The sequence below is a fragment of the Choristoneura fumiferana genome, chromosome 15, assembly GCF_025370935.1.
Source record: "Choristoneura fumiferana chromosome 15, NRCan_CFum_1, whole genome shotgun sequence".
Taxonomy (NCBI): Eukaryota; Metazoa; Arthropoda; class Insecta; order Lepidoptera; family Tortricidae; genus Choristoneura; species Choristoneura fumiferana.
The window spans coordinates 9,766,921-9,784,081 of NC_133486.1; the positions used below are offsets into that span (position 1 = coordinate 9,766,921).

General features: G+C 35.3%; 2 protein-coding genes across 2 annotated transcripts; one reads left to right on the top strand and one right to left on the bottom strand.

Moving 5' to 3' along the window:
- The first annotated feature begins 359 nt into the window (after positions 1 to 359).
- ktub (Tub domain-containing protein ktub) lies at positions 360 to 15,089 on the top strand. Its single transcript, XM_074098127.1, has 7 exons — positions 360 to 555; positions 667 to 790; positions 915 to 1,004; positions 5,355 to 5,536; positions 5,991 to 6,174; positions 6,501 to 6,700; positions 7,032 to 15,089. Exons 1-7 carry the CDS (start codon positions 514 to 516, stop codon positions 7,434 to 7,436), a joined length of 1,227 nt encoding a protein of 408 aa, XP_073954228.1. The 5' UTR covers positions 360 to 513; the 3' UTR covers positions 7,437 to 15,089.
- Positions 15,090 to 16,073: 984 nt separating this feature from the next.
- Positions 16,074 to 16,621, bottom strand: RpL28 (ribosomal protein L28). Its single transcript, XM_074098525.1, has one exon. It carries the CDS (start codon positions 16,531 to 16,533, stop codon positions 16,114 to 16,116), a length of 420 nt encoding a protein of 139 aa, XP_073954626.1. The 5' UTR covers positions 16,534 to 16,621; the 3' UTR covers positions 16,074 to 16,113.
- Between the last annotated feature and the right edge of the window lie 540 nt (positions 16,622 to 17,161).

The window sequence follows — 17,161 nt, forward strand, 5'->3', positions numbered from 1 at the left end:
CTCTCTGAACTATAAGAACGAATTGAACGACCTCAATTAACCTCCAAACAGCAGGGCTACTACGAAACACGAAACTCGAAGTTTCGACACTTATACTATTTAATACGAGAGCGAGAGGGACGGTACGATACGAACTTCGAGTTTCTAGTTTCGTAGTAGCCCTGCAGTATTTAACTAACATTATTGTATGTAGTGCTAAATAAGTGCTAACTTTTAAAATATCATATTTTCTATAGATGTTATTTATCTAACACGTACGTTTATATATTTTAGAAAGAAAAGTTAACACCAATCGATAACGATATTTTACTACTGTCATCAATATTTATTTAATTTCACTGACAACACTGTATTCCTGGGCAACGGTAGGCAAGGCAAGGATGATATATAAACAAAAAATGAGCTTAAAATGCCAATTATTGTATTCAATATTAAGATAAAAGCTTATTTTCGTGTGTAATTATTACTGTGCAGTGTGTATCAAAATATTAGATACGAAATTAGTGCGCAAACATGGCTTCAATAAATGTTCGCGATCAGAAGATCGAACAGCAAGTAAGTGTTCATTATTTAAAATATTTTACACTGAAAAGTTTGAATTTCAGAGGGTTTTAAGAACATTGAACACTTGCACTGAGCTATATTATATTTCTGAATTCTTTTAAGCGTCAAATAATGGAGCAAAAGATGAAGCAGAAAAGGCAGAATTCTGGAATGGTTCAGGCCAACGATTTGAGAGTCGGCTCCGCGAAACGTCCTATTTCTGGAAGCCGTTCCCGGGAACTCCACGGTAAGAAGCCTAGTATATTAATTTCCCGTTTGAATGATAAATGTTTTCATTTTAATTAATGCATGATTGTGATTGATTTTCCTCATTTATTTCGTTATGCGCATTATGTTTTTTTCAACAACAGGCTATGATGGCCCGATGCAATTCCTTATGTCGCCAGTGAATCCAGACCAAGTTATACCCCTCCAAACCAATAGAATATCAACTTATGATGGTGAGTAGCGCTTGCTGGTTTATAACTTTTTATTCATTATTTTTGCATGATCCATGTCCTGTGTTTCCAATCAACTTATTGCTAATGAAGACTTATTAAACTTGTCACATATATCTGCCTATGTATAATGTGCTACTGATTAAATCTGCGCTGTGATTAGGTAACCTTTTTAAATGATTTGTTAATGCCAAATCAATTTTTCAGTAATATGAGTTCCATTTACTTCAAAACCTAAATGTGATCCTAAATAATTTAAGGTAGAAGCTGACTGTTCTCTGCAGGCTGCAACTCAACATCTGTGTGCCCATTTTGCATGATTAAGGGGCTGTTTCACCATCCATTGATTAGTGTTAACTGAAAACAAATAGAGACGGCATCACATTTAACCGTCAGTTAACACTAATCAATGGATGGTGAAACTGCCTCTTGGTCTTAGTATTACATCATGATAAAATTATATTCATAGATCCATAGATAGGCTTAATTGTTATCTGAAAAGACATCACACTGCACTGGTGCACCAAAAAGATAGACGAAGAGGCAACCCTCGGAGGTCTCCAAATCCAATGAAGCTACAGAGCTTTTTCTTTTTTTTGAAAATTGGATATATCCATCAGCAAATAGCCCATATAGGTATATTGTAAATCCAATAAAAGCACATTGGCTAAATACTAAAAAAAAAAAAATGACAATGGCCTTAAAAAATTTAAGAATAAGTTCACCTTTATTTGCAAAAGTATCTTTATGTTTTTATCCAACTGCCCAAAGGTGAGTTATTCACTTGTGTCTGTTTATTTATTTTTGTCCAATAAAGTAACTTGTCTTTTTACCTATTTAGGACCAAGGTCCTTAGACAATCTTACAAAAATAAAATAAAACATTTTGCCTTTTATTTTATTTATTTGTTAGTTCACTATTTACATTTGTTCATTACATAGGTACATTCATTAAAAAAAAATATTTTTCAAATACTTGAATCAATCTGATATTGTATGACAAAGGCTGAGTAAATTCCATAATAATATATCAATGTTAAGTGAATATATCCCTAATTCATTGTTTATTTATTCTATGTATTGAGGGTGTTTAACTTATTTGGGCATTTGTCTTTGCTACATTATGTTGTACTCTGATATTTGAATACCCCAATATGATAAAGTGGTCTTGTGCAAGGAATATTGAATATTGACAAAATATTATCTTTTAAACCCACCCAGCTCTGTTTGTATCGGTTGTTATAGAAACAGCCCACTTCACTGTTAACTCAACTGACTCATGGTTTATGAGTCAATCCACTTGTTTAATGAGAAAATGGTTGATGTGACTCTTAAACTTTGAAGTGAATCAATTTATGACTTATTGGTTATTGTACTTGTATTGATTTTTTATTATCAAAGGAATGTCTTAGTAGGACAATTGTATGTGTGACTACTGTATATTATTATTATTAACAATTGTATACATATTATTCCGACTAAATAAGCTTTTTTATTAAATTAAATATATATTTCTCTTTTTATACTACTGCTAGCTTTTACCCGCAGCCTCACCCGCGCGGAAAATTTTATACATATCATGGATTTTAGATTTTGTATGTTTTACTCAATTTCATCCCACAGGAACATTTGACTGGGATAAAAAGTATCCTATGTCCTAGCCCAGGTCACAGACTAGACTAGATTAGACTACATATGTGCAAAATTCCATCAAAATCCATCCATCTGTTTACACGTTGGTAACAAACAAACAGACTTGCAAACTTTCACATTTATAATATTAGTGGGATTGAATCGACTGAATTGTGACTCAATGTAATTTTTTTACAGAAAACTGATTGTGGGCATATTGGGGCATTTCCACATAAAGTGTACCTTTTTTTTAAATTTCAGAAATAATATGGTTTTCCTACTCAGAATCAAGAGCGCAATCGATTCCGATAGTTTAAAAAAAATATCCCAAACCAAAACGTCAGTTTTGTGACGTTTTTTTTTCATACACTCGGTATGAGCGTCACAAAACTGACTCATTACATAAAATATGTATGAAAAAATGAAATACCTATAAATACATTTTCAAATAAAAGGTACACTTTTATTTAAAACGGCCATTGACATGGCAAACTTTTTGACTGAGCTTGGTACAGTAAAAAAGGGATTTAAAAAAAAACCTGGTTTAAAGTACAGTGTGACGATCCTCCTTTCGATTCTGAACAAACTACTTTCAGGATTTCAATGTTATCTGTACGAGTAGGTATGTGGTTTGTTGATACTGTATTAAAATTGTCCGCAGCAATGTCTTGTACTGAGTAACAGGAAGTTAGAAATATAAACCCAATTATTACAATACATACACATATACAAATTAACCACTTTTCGGTCAGGATAGTTCAAAATAATTTATCATTAAAATTTTGCACATAGCAGTGATGTTACGTAATCTTTATATTTATAATTAAAATAATAATTAATTCATTTATTTGCAATAAGTGTTGGTTATAATGGTCTTAAATTTAAAACAATGAAAATGTTCACACAATTAGCTAACTATAATAGCATGCAAAATATAAAGTTTTATAATCTATATAAATAAAAATGGGAAATAATAAGTGCAGCGACTAAAGTTTTATTTAGCATCCGCAACGGAACATCTGTTTTTGTATGTAAGCAACGAGTTAATAGAACAGCTTCTATTAAACTAATATGCCATCTTTACAATACCAGCAAATTATGCAAAATCGAGCGACAATTTACAAACAACAAATAATGTAACTCGGCTACCGATATAGTAGATTATTGTCGTGGCCTGGAAGTAGACAATTGCTGGATGAGTATGAGTATTAAACGGACGAGCTTGCGAGTCCGTTTAACTAATACGAAGCCAGCAATTGCTATTCCAGCCGAGACTTAATATAAAGCTTTTCTCAAAAATGGTGAATAATTCTGAAATAGAATAAACTTTTTCTCAAAATATAATTATAATAAAATTTAATTTTATTCCAATATTTTTGTTATGCTTTTCCACCTTTTTTCATTAAAAATAAACAGCAGGTGTATTTTTCCACCGAAAACACCACAAGCTATTTCAGACCCAATAGAAAAAGTCCGGAGTTCCAACAAAATATCTGATACCGGCCATTAGATTTGGCTGTATACGACTTGTGCCAACATTTCCATGGCCTTTTAACTTAAAAAAAAATGTGACTGATTGCAGGCGCGCTAATTCATTATTGTCGAGCTAGCGCACCTGCAATCTTTTTAACTTTTTAATTTTTCGCTGACCATAAACTATGCATTTCACCTTCTGATATGTAAAGAATAATGACAACTTTTACGGACATTTTTGAGAAAAGACACTTATTAGAAGCTAAAAATTTGTAGACATATTACAAATTTAGTTGCTATATAATAATCGTCATACTGATTTATTATTTATGGTCGCTTGAAAAGTATTGATTAGACGCTTAAAATTAGTCGCTGATTTATTAATTTAGAAGACAAATAATTAAATTTGAGGACAGAAATGACAGTTTAAGGAAGCTGCGTTAATTACAACCCAATAAAAATGAACCGTAAAATGTGTTGCTAAGCGCAAAATTCGGGAACGACTGGTCCGATTTCGCTAATTCTTTTTTTTGTTGTGTTCATTACTGTCAGGAGAAGGTTTTTATGGAAGAAAATACAGAAAAATACAACGGGGGCGAAGCCGCGGGCAACAGCTATAAATCAATAAAACTAAAAAAATCCAATTATATAGTAATGCATGAAAAATAAAAGGTACATAGTAAGTGGACAGGACAATGGTTTCCACTGTTGCTATTTCATTTCCTCAGAATCGCAGTGAAAAGCAGAGTGTAAAACTCGAGCATTTAACCCGTTTTCCCCTCGACGTGTCTATCCACCCTCGCCCTACCGGCTTGGGTGGTGAACGTCTCGGGTAAAACGTCTCGTTTTATGCTCTTGTTGTACAATCTACTATTTCCCGTCATTTCGCGTCGTTCGAGCTGATCGGCATCTTTTTCGCTCTTTTGTGTGGACAAAGCGTTTTTTGATCGGATGAAGCCGATTTTGCGTCGATAGGTAGGTATGGTATGGGAGACTTTTAGTATCTCATCACATCATCATATAACATTTACTTGACGTGACACATAAAGAGAGACATAATAAAAACTCACTTTTATCTTACTGTGCATAATTAATTCTCGATTATCCTTTAAACAGTAAAAATTAGGCCTTGGAGAAATTAACTTCATTTGACCTATTGAATATCCTCTTTAAGTTAATGGAGATCAAAAATAACACGTTGTATATTGTATTAAACAGAATCCTTAACCCCTGTTTATCTTGATTACAGAGCTGGGCAATCAAATAGAGGTGCTAACAGTGGGCGACGACAACAGCGGCGAGGGCGAGGAGGAGGAGGAAAGCGTGCCCGTTTGTAGCGTGGCGCGCGACGTGAGCGCAGACGACGTGTGCGCAGACGCGGCCGTCGCACCCTTGCACGCGCGCGTTGCGAGAGACGCATCGCCCACACAGGTATACAGAGGTGCTAACAGTGGGCGACGACAAAGCGGCGAGGAGGAAGAGGAAAGCGTGCCCGCTTGTAGCGTGGCGCGCGACGCGAGTGCAGACGACGTGTGCACGGACGCGCCCGTCGCGCCGCTGACGCGCGCGTTGCGAGGGACGCGTCGCCCACAAAAGTACAGGCAGTTCATAATACTTTTCCATCGTAATTTTTCGTAAAAGTTCATATTTATCTTGCTTTCTCAACTAGCTTCCCTATCCAGATGTATATTTGATTTGGCCCCTAAGCCACTAAATACTATAAAATGTTCTGCAAAAATACTGTCCAGGTGGTTCCAATTGCAAGACCTAAAGATATCTCGATATTCCCAAATACGCCTCGGCATGCCTAAGGACCTCTCGGCAATAATTTCCATCAGCATGACTTCCGACAGTGAAGTGACCTACATCATAATTTTCTCTACAGGTTGCAGAAATCGAAGGTTCCGTCGAAGGCGCAGTAGAAACGTTTGTGGTGACACCAGCAAGACACGGCACTCTTTACAAATGCAGGATAGCCCGGGACAGGAAAGGCATGGACAGAGGTCTCTATCCCACGTACTTTCTTCATTTAGAGAAGGACTATGGGAAGAAGGTGTTTCTATTGGCTGGTGAGTGAGGATGTTGGACTGTATAAAAACCTCTTACCTATTTATTTTTTAACTCGGCCTTCGACTTCCGGCGGGAGATATAAATAAGCTTGATTGTCATTTTTAGTTTTAGTAACAATGTCTAGTTTAAACTTAAAGTAACTTCACTTGTAAATATTCTAAAAGGATCCACTTCTTCAACCAAAACTACCGTTATGCAGTCTTCTGACTTCACGTCCACACGTTTTAAAAGTCTACACAACGTAATGACAGAATAAAATCTGTACAGTGTGAGTCCGCTATTAGGAAATCATTTTTTTAACACTAAAAAATGAAATCATTCACAGCTCGCAAACGAAAAAAATCAGCAACCTCCAACTACCTGATATCCACGGATCCTACGGAGCTGACACGTACTGCAGACAGCTTCGCGGGCAAACTTCGCTCCAACCTCATCGGCACTGCCTTCACTGTCTACGACAACGGCAAGGCGTGGCGCAAACATGACCACGCGCAGACACGACACGAGCTAGCCGCTGTTGTCTATGTGAGTTTACTGTGTTAGACAGTGATACACTAGTTCTCTAGCAGACTTGTAGCTCCAATTTCATCGGCACTGCCTTCACTGTCTAGTCTACGACACGACAACGGCAAGGCGTGGCGCAAGCACGATCACGCGCAGACACGACACGAGCTAACCGCTGTTGTCTATGTGACTTTACTGTGTTAGACAGTGATGCACTAATTCTCTAGCAGAGCTTGTAGCTGCAACCTCATCGGCACTGCCTTCACTGTCTACGACAATTAGTTACAAACTGTATTAACAATGCTTGAAAAGCACTTGACTTATTACGTCCGTTATTTTCTCCGTTTTACAGGATACAAACGTCCTAGGATTTAAAGGTCCACGCAAAATGACAGTCATCCTGCCTGGTATGACGCCAGACCGCCAGCGAGTGACAATAGCACCCAAGGACGACAGCGAAACGCTCCTCGAGCGCCTCAAAGCACAAAACTTGGACGACATCGTGGTACTCCACAATAAAACGCCAGTTTGGAACGATGAAACACAATCCTACGTGTTGAATTTCCACGGCCGAGTTACGCAGGCAAGTGTGAAAAATTTTCAAATCGTACACGATTCTGAACCGGACTATGTAGTTATGCAGTTCGGGCGTATATCGGAAGATATTTTCACTATGGACTACAGATATCCACTGTGCGCTTTGCAAGCATTCGGAATTGCGCTTAGTTCTTTTGATAGTAAATTGGCGTGTGAATAGTTTTTTTGTTTTTAAACTTATTGGGTTAAGTTGAGATGAGAATATTGTCAAACTCGCACACGTTTTCAGGTAAAACTCAGAAAAAAATGTTATAAAGTAAACCTAATCTAAGTAGAGTTCTACAGGGTGACCATTTAAAAAATTATGAAAAATTATGACATTTTACATTATGACTAATTGTACGTACGTACCTACCTACTAATTGCTCCGTTTTATTTTTAAAATGTGTGCTAATTTGTCACTTACAATTTACATGTTTAAAAAACGAAATATAATAATAGCCGACGTGTATTTTTATGCATAAATGCATTTTTTGCCATTAGGTTAGTTACGTATTTTATTTATCTTTACATTCCACAATGAATTTGTTTAGTGAAAGTCTTTACACACAATTTTAAAAACCACTATATGTATTAAAATGCGTCCACATCAATTTTAAGAGAAATTTAATAAACTGCAACACTCGCTTATTTACATTTGCCTCAAATCTCGATAGTATTTAGATCTCAAATTCTACGCTTTTTTTCTTAAAATTTGCTTTGGTGTGGATGACATTTATTAGTATTAAACTTGATTTTGGTGCTTTTTTTTGATGTCGGTTGTGTTGATCAAGTCTCAAACAAGTTGATTGCTGGGTATGCAACATTCGTTTCTTTCGGACAAATCAATTTTAAACGAATATGCAATGCCAGCACGAACAGCACAAAGAAGTCATCCTAACATTACTTTGACCGGAATCTTATTTTATTATTACAATTTATTGTTTAAAAAAATGAATTACATTTAAATTTACAGTAAGATCCAAAATGTTAAAATCATTCGAATTTATGAATTGGTTGTAAGATTCTCGGAATTGGTCTCATGTTTTTTTACTTTAAATCTGGCTCAATCATATTCTTATTTAAAACTAGTGAGTTAAATCGTGTTGAGGAAATGTGAAATTTATTATTTATTAAGTATTTTTGTGTAAGTGTTTTAATGCATTTTTTCATAACAAGTCAAATCGAGGCTAAAAATAAGCTCACTGTTCACCGCTTAGTCTTTTTACAAACGGAAACCGTATATCTCTTTTTTGGATTTGCGTCTTCAAAGTGGCATTTAAATAGTTTGTTCTTTCTCATAGTTATCTATAAAACTTTGGGATGTAAATAGAATTTTAACCCAAAATTTATCTTTATCTTTTGTAATTTCGATTAAAATATATCAACAGAACCCTAAGATAGAACCCGTTTTAAAACTACGTTCAGCTTGAATTTGTTGCTGTGATTCTTTGTATTTCAGCAATACATGCCCATAATGTCATATTTATGCTAATGCCATTTTCAAAATTGTGTAAGCGGAATAAAAAAAAAGGAAAGCTCAACTGACTTTAAGTTTCCAGTGCTATATATAACAATTACTTTGGGTAGGAATGAACAGTGTGCTAGGTGTCTTTGATATTTGTCAATAAAATTATTTATATCTTTAATGAAATCATGACATGTTTAATACCACCCTAGTCATTTTAATTAGTTCAATATTTATGATCAAATTTGCATTTATCACGTGAGATTTGTTGTAATTTAACATGTAGGTATAATAATAAACTCGCATGTAAAAGACGTAGTGAAAGCAACATCGGAATTATAGGGGCAAAATTAAATCCCAAATTACAAAAAGTGGGTTTGTAGATGTATAATGGGGGAGGGGAAGGTTAATGTTTATAATCTGCACCTTATTTAATAATTTCAATCTTAATAAGTTCAGAAAAGGTTATGGTCACGGGGATTATTATTTCCATTGCATCTGTATTTTGGGTGGGTACAAGTATTTTAATTTTCTATAGATTTTAGTTTTATTATGTATGTATATGTAACACACCGTTTTTTGATCATACAACTACTTGGGCATTTAATTTTGTCCTAAATATTCCTAATTTCCGATGTTTTGTTCCTTAAACTAAGCATACGAGGAAACGCACAAACTTTGACGGGATTTGAATAGTTTTAGAACATTAAGTTTCATTTTATCTAAGTACTGTAAGTTAAAATAAACGAACACGCTTTTTCGGTGCCATTTAGTATTGAACTCTTGAAATTTCTACTCAATACCATGATTACCGTATTCCTTGGCACAGTCGAAGGAATTTTCACCCTCTGTTACACGATTCTGTTTCTTCGTCTGTATCATTGTTTTCAAGGGCATCGCCAAGGGGCAGCTGCCCCCCCCCCCCCCACCCCCACCCCACCCTCTAGAGATTCTAAAAAAGTTGCCAAATGTAAATCAACCAAACCAAAGTTATTACAATCGCAGTAGATGTAAGGCTCGTCCTACAAGTGAAAAACTTCATGTCGACACTTTACAGACAATTCATACTTTTCTCATTCTCCATATCAACTTGCTCCCCCCCCCCCTGAGCCATCGGCTAGCGACGCCCTTGTTTTATATAGCTTCTGGGTTTTATTGTAAGATTACATTTTTATTTGATGACACTGAAACAGCGTGTTTATTCGACTGCATAAGTTCTAATTACTGAGTTTTATGTATTGTAAAGTCATGATGACACCGATACAGTATTACTTATCTAAGTATTTATTCTTTATTGTATCTCCTTTAAGAACAGCAGGTAAAAAAAGTTCACAAAATTTCACAAAATGTAAATTGCTATTGCATAGTTACTTAATCAAACTATCCCCAACACACTTAGGTATTCTAGATACCGATAGATGTATACTACTCAAAAGAGGTCACGTGAGTTTTATTGCTAAAACGGAAATACAAATACTAATAAAATACTAATTTAAAGACTGTCCAAGATAAAATTACAAATATATCATTCATTACAAAGATACACCAGATCATGCATGCCTCGATTTTATCATGGACAGTCTTTATAACATTCCTTGTCTAAATATGTTTTTTTTTGATACAACATAACGCAATACAAATGCTTTTCATTCAATTAAATGTATTCAAATAAAAACGCAAAAATGTTTGTGATTTTACCGATGAAACTAGTGGCCCTTTTGACTATTATATATACTTTTTAATTTCTATGATTCTTTGATTTCATTTTATTCAAAACAAATACGAAATGCTTTCTCTCATTCAATCACAATCATTTCAACGAGCTTACCCTCAAATTATAATTTATAGTTATGACAATAAGTAATCTGTCCACTGCCTTCTATCACGTTATTGACTGTCATTGCTTTTTTAAACATTTAATAAATAATAACAATGAATAGAAACTAAATAAACGTGTGCCTATAATAGGATATGTGTCTAGATAGATATTTAAAGGTGGAAAATAAAATGTTTGTATTATAAATAAAATAAAAACTCAACGCATCAATATAAAATATGAGCTTTTTGTGTAGATATATGTTAGATATAGTAATGCAAGTGGACAATGATTTCACTGAATAGATTTATCTTATATTCGATTACACTATTTTGAAATTGTAATTTACTAATTTATAATCATGTGGGCTGAGCCTGCCCCACAGTTTGTTGCTCTCTTTCTTAGAAAGACTTATCTAATAGTATTGGCATATATGTTTCTCTGACTGTCATATAAATAATGCATCTAACGATCAAATGAACAACAGTAAGGTGGGCTCGAGCAATATGAATTAAATATATGAAATCATGTTTATATTGTATTCTTGTCCGGATATTGATATACACATTTATCGGAATCTAAATTTACTTGTGTCACATAATAGTATGATGTATTAAACCTAATCATAATCACATTGGTTTAGATAGAACTATTTTATTACTAGATGAAATTGAAATTTTGGACACACTTCATTATTCTATAGTATTGATCTAGTCTACGAGGAGATTCGTTGTATGGTGACTTCCGAATAATTCTCCCGCCTATGAAACTTGGCACATGATGAAAATAGGTAATACAGATTATAGATACATATACAATAATCCAACAACTTTTCTTACGAGAAGTTTTTGAAGCTATTTATTTTAGTCAATAAAATCATATTAAAAATAAAAATCAGCAGAGCAATTTTTCAGTAGAAGTTTTAGTGCAAAATGTTAAATTTGCGGTAAGTATCTCTGAAATCGATATATAGGTACGTATACAGAAATAATTTCAGTCTGGGGAATTTTTCGCAGAGCTATAATTGATTTTTATGTTTAGGTAAAAGTACCTAACTTCTCGTAAGAAAATTTGTTTGATTATTGTATATCTATAATCTGTATTACCTATTTTCATCATGTGCCAGTTTCATAGGCGGAAGAATTATTCGGGTTGCAAAAGCCTCGTTGGTCGGACTATATTGTATTGTAAAAATCTTTATTGTACACAATAACACAATCTAATTCTATCTATATGATTTTTTGTAATTATAATGGCATGTTATCATCCAAATACGAAAAATATTGGTAATTTTTATTTCACTAAACCAATGTGAAAATTTGTTATCGATCATGAATACTATAATTCACACAAATTATGAATTTTGGGGGTATTGTGCCTTTGGTAATGTAATTATAGGTTTAAGACAGGATTTCACAATCGATTTTACGAAGTACCTACATTAACATTATTTAGTTCATATCATATTCATAATGAATGACATTAATACTGCGATGTATTCTCTGTAACGCATTTTCTGACTTGCTATCGCATTCACTATATCTTTCTAGCCTCATCCTATATATACTATACTAAAGTACTTCTATACTAAAGTCTTGCAAACTTCAGAAACATTAGAATGAACAAAAATCGATTGAGAAAAACCATCTGAATATTTGTGCCTTTTGTTTTCATTTCTAGTTTGTATTTTGTACCTGATGCTACATATTCTTAGAACCAATTTAATACCCGTTAGGAGCGTTCAGAAAAGCTCGCGTGTTTAGTATTAGTGATGTGGTAGGGTAGATAAATGTTTGCCATCTATAAATAGGGCAGCATATTTACAAGCTCATAAAAATATGCACAATTAAGGTGTAAGCACTATTCTTTTTTGCACTAATGCATCCATAATATAAAAGTGTTGAAAAAAGCTGTATCTGATATGCCTTGGAATTAAATCATAAAATTGTTCCCAATACAACTATCTGAAATAATCTTCAACTATTTTCTAATTGAATGGAGTCCCTGTTTGTGATATCTACTGTAAATAATAATATATCTACTGCATACATACCTATATGTTTACCAAATAATGTTAAGCTGTGACTGGTAAAATTGCATTTGAAAATGTAATATCGTCCAATATGAACTTCATTTGAAATTGATGAATTGATTGTACCTGTCAACTGAGTTGTGAGGCTTACGGCTGGTCTAATATCCTTGGGTAAAAAATGTTTATACGTATACAGTAATAATACCAAGTAATTTATAGAATCAGGCGTTACTTTGCGGAGGTCCATATCGATGAACTAAAGCAATAACTTTGCTCACCCGCCACCAAGATATGCGTGTTCATGCAGTTCCTCCACCTCCACACTGTAAGAACACACACAAATCACACAAACCCATCTTTCACCATCACCACACTACACTTCCACCACACTTTTTTTGTTTGAGAAAAAATATAGGTGGGTGCTTAGGGAGTTACAGTGGCAAATTAAAGCGTTCGTTAATCTAACATCTGGTAGCATGGTATACGGTTGTGTTGCTCTGAAGATGAGCTCTGGTTGAGTTCGAAATTCGTCAGTGTAGTTTGGTGGTGGTGATAGATGGGTTCGTGTGATTTGTGTGTGTTCTTACCGAGTGGAGGTGGAGGAACTGCATGAACACGCATATCTTGCATAATCGTAGCTATCATTAGGTCGCGGGTGAGCAAAGTTATTGTTTTAGTTCATTAAGACAAAGTATTTAGAGATTAAATTTTCATAAGGGCAAAATTTCACTGGATCGCTGACACTTGCAAAACGATTACTACCGTAAACCTGTGGCCATATTGTGTAATATACCTAGTGCCATCCACGAAGACGCGTGATTTTGACAAAATTAGACATTAATCACATTGTAATAAGAACCACGGCACGCGTCATTGTGAATGACTCTACCTATACCTGAGCGCTCGCGATCATTCACCATTCCTTTCTACCCTTAAATTGTGACTGAAATAAGTGAAAACGATTATTATTTCGAGAGACATTTAAGTCATCTGAGGTGATAGAAGTATGTGGCTACTTTGATAGTTTTTAAAGTGGAATAAAATAAAATCGATATTGTACATTAGAAAAATGTTTGATGAAGACGAAAAAAAAATCGATTAATACATTGACTGGGAGTAGCCATGAATAAAATTTAGTAAATCATCGTCAAACCTCTTTGAAACTCTTACAGGCTCTATTAAAGTAGCCTCAGTAGCAAACAAAAAATTAGCGCTCCTACGCTCTATGCGGCTTAAATGCCCTATCTCTTTCTCAAGCGATACTCTGAAAAGGCATGGCGCGGGAAACTGCGAGCACGGCTAACCGCATAGTGTATTTTGGAGTTACAGGTATCATTTGGTACCCACCTAGTAACGAATAGAATAGGTATTTTTTGAATAAGTTAAATTTTCATATCATACGGTAAAATTTGTAGCATGTTCCTAAACACACAAGGTTCATTATGAGAGTACAGTTAAGTCGCCATCAGATAGGTATTTCGGAGCGGCCAAAGTGGCCAAAAATATCGGCACACACATGCACTCTATTATCATGGTGTTAGAGTTCAGGTTTCGATATTTTTGATCACCTTGGCCGCTCCGAAATATCTGATGGCGGCTGTATAACCAAAATGTTTGGCCGTTTGGGACTCGTCAGTTTAATTTCGTTATCCTGAAGATTCAAATGGGAAAGGAAAAGAAAAGCGATCTTTTGTCTCGAGTTCTGAACGACATAGCAAGCTATTGTGTAAAACCATGTGGTTGATAAATCGTCTCTGCATTCATTAAGGCTTAAAGTTAACCCGGTTTATGTTAAAAATAGTGAGTATTTCACCTGGCACAGGCAACCAATGGAATTAGCCAATGAGCCAAAAATATATGTCCTAAACTACTGAAGTACCTACTTGGAATGAATTATACATTATAGTATTTAAAAATACATGAAGTATTTTATAATACAAAGCTACGTTAATGATTAATTGTGAGGAGTGAGTATTGAGAACAGAATATAATTATGAACAAAATACAGTTTGCAGCAGAAGTGCATAAGCGGTTACGGTGTTTAAAATGATCGACACGCGACTCTACTACCAAGGTAATAAGAAATAGTTTAGATCATTTTGAGCACCACAACTAATCGTCTACTTCTGCTGCTGACTGTACTTCTGCTTCCCATTCAAAACACAATTCTAGCACAAGTGTTTTGCGGTTGGGTATGCAGCCTTAGGCTTAGAATATTAAGACTACCATACGCACTATGCGGCTAAACGCGCCGTCTCTTTTTAAAGTGATACTTTGAAGAGGGACGGCGCGTTAAATCCGCATAGTGCGTATGGTAGTATTAATATTCTCGCTAAAATTGAATACTTTGGACCCATTGATACAAGACCTAGCCTGATTAGGAATTTTGAGGCTTACTGAAATAGTTTATACCCATTGTAGATAGTCCTGATGTGAATATTATTTTATATTTAATAACATTCCTTTTTGTGATATGGAAATCATGATTTGTATAAATATAAATGGATTGATAAAATTATTTTGGTGTTTTAATTGCTCCTTTTGAAAATACCTCAACAACAGCGGTCAGTAACTGCAAAGTTTCCAATTTTTCTCTTAATGAGATCCAACCTTGGACTTCATGAAAGCTTTAAAAAGAATAGCTAGTCTAGTTCAGCCATTCTTTTTGTTTCATGTTAAATTTAAGGGAACTTTTTGTTATAAGATAATCAGGAGGAGATCCTATTGAGGAAGTGGCGCTGGATTGGACACGTGTTGCGGAGACCGGATGCTCATCTTGCCAAGCAAGCGCTGGAGTGGCAAGCTGCTGGTAGTAGGAGGCCAGGCCGACCCCGAATCACCTGGAGACGGTCGGTTGAGAAGGAGATCTCCCTAATTGGGTACCATTGGCGAGACCTAGAAGCCACAGCACAGGACCGTGACGCATGGAAGTCCCTACTGCGAGCCCTATGTCCCTGCTGAGGGACTACAGGAATTCATCATCATCATCATCAATCAGGAGTGAATAAGTCCATTATTCTTAATTATCTTAATTCACAATTATATTCAGCAAGAGTGAGAGAGAAAGATATGTGTGACTTTTTATAAGTGAAATTACGTGTGTCACCAACACCAATATGTGACAACAAAGTGTGCCTAAATATCTGAAATGGCTTTTTCTCGGACTGGTAGAATGTAAAAGATATTTTTGCATGCCTCATTGTGGCAAATATTAATACAGGTGACTGTACTTAAGTCTTATCAAAATATTAATAAAAATTATCAAAGCCAGCCCATGGGTGTTTTATTGTTTTTTAAAATATTTGTAATGTTGAAGTTCTGTATCTTTTTATAAACCTGGCATGAGGTTCTTGATTTATGATTGATTACATACAATGTAGAGTAGAAAGAGTGAGTATTGTGCTTGTGATCTATCAACTCTTTTACTAAAGTACTTCACTATCACAACATAACCTAACCACACAGTATTCCAACTGAGAAGAGTAATAATGAAAATTCCAAATGGTTTTTATATTTTTTTATTGTCAGCTTACATACAAAACTTATTCGGTCTTAGCGGCCGCGGCTTTGGGTTTCTTCGCCTTGATGGGCCTCTGAGATCTGAGGATGGCAGAAGCGCGACGGAGCGTGGCCTTTGATAAGTCAGTGCGGTAGTGGTTGGCTTTGAGCAGCTTCTTTACCTTGAAGAGGGATCTCCTCGCGCCAGCTTTGAATGACCGGCGCACCAGGGTCTTAGCGGGCTTGTTGCCAGACTTAACCTTCTTGGTAACGACTGTGAATCCCTTCCTGTCCGGGTTTTCAACCACGCCGACAGCTTTCTTGTGGATCAGTCCGTTGTATCTGTAGGAGTTGAGGTTAGTCACATTATTGGGCTCCTTGCTGAAGGGTTTCTTGATGTTGCGCTTCTTCACGATGAAGGCGCTGTTGTTGCGGATGATCATCCAGTTGAGATGAGACGACATTTTTCTAGTTTTATCGTAAAAACTAGCAACAGAAACAACGTGCTCACGACGTGTCCGTAGACAAAAGGAAGAGGAGAATTGTTGTTTATGGTTACCGTTACCGGAGCTGTCAAATTTAATGTTGCCGTTGGAACATTTACATTTACCCCGATAAACTGCGCAAAGTTTTAACCACTGTCCGACCGAAATCGCACAGCCAGGGAAGCGTTGATTGGTTCCACCAGCCTACTTGAAGAGTATGAAATGGGAATGTTTGCTTGCGGAACCGGAAACTCAGTCTACTTCAGATATGAGTCATGATGCTGTTTATTCATGGCTGATGTAACAAGGTTGTAACTTGTAACTAAGAAATTTATTAAGTTAGGCGTTTTGTTTTGCTGAGGTCCATAAAAATAGACCAACAAACCAAAACAAACATTAAAATTTGCCATTTTAAATCTCTCTCTTTTTTTGTCACATAATTAAAGTACCATGAAAATTTATTTATTGAAGCACTGTTAAAACATACTTTATTAACCTTGAAAAAAATAAACTTTTACTTGCTCATTATTTTCATTAATAATGGTATGCATGGAAATAATTAAGTACGAGTGCCTCGGACAAAATTGGGGATTTACAATGGCAAATT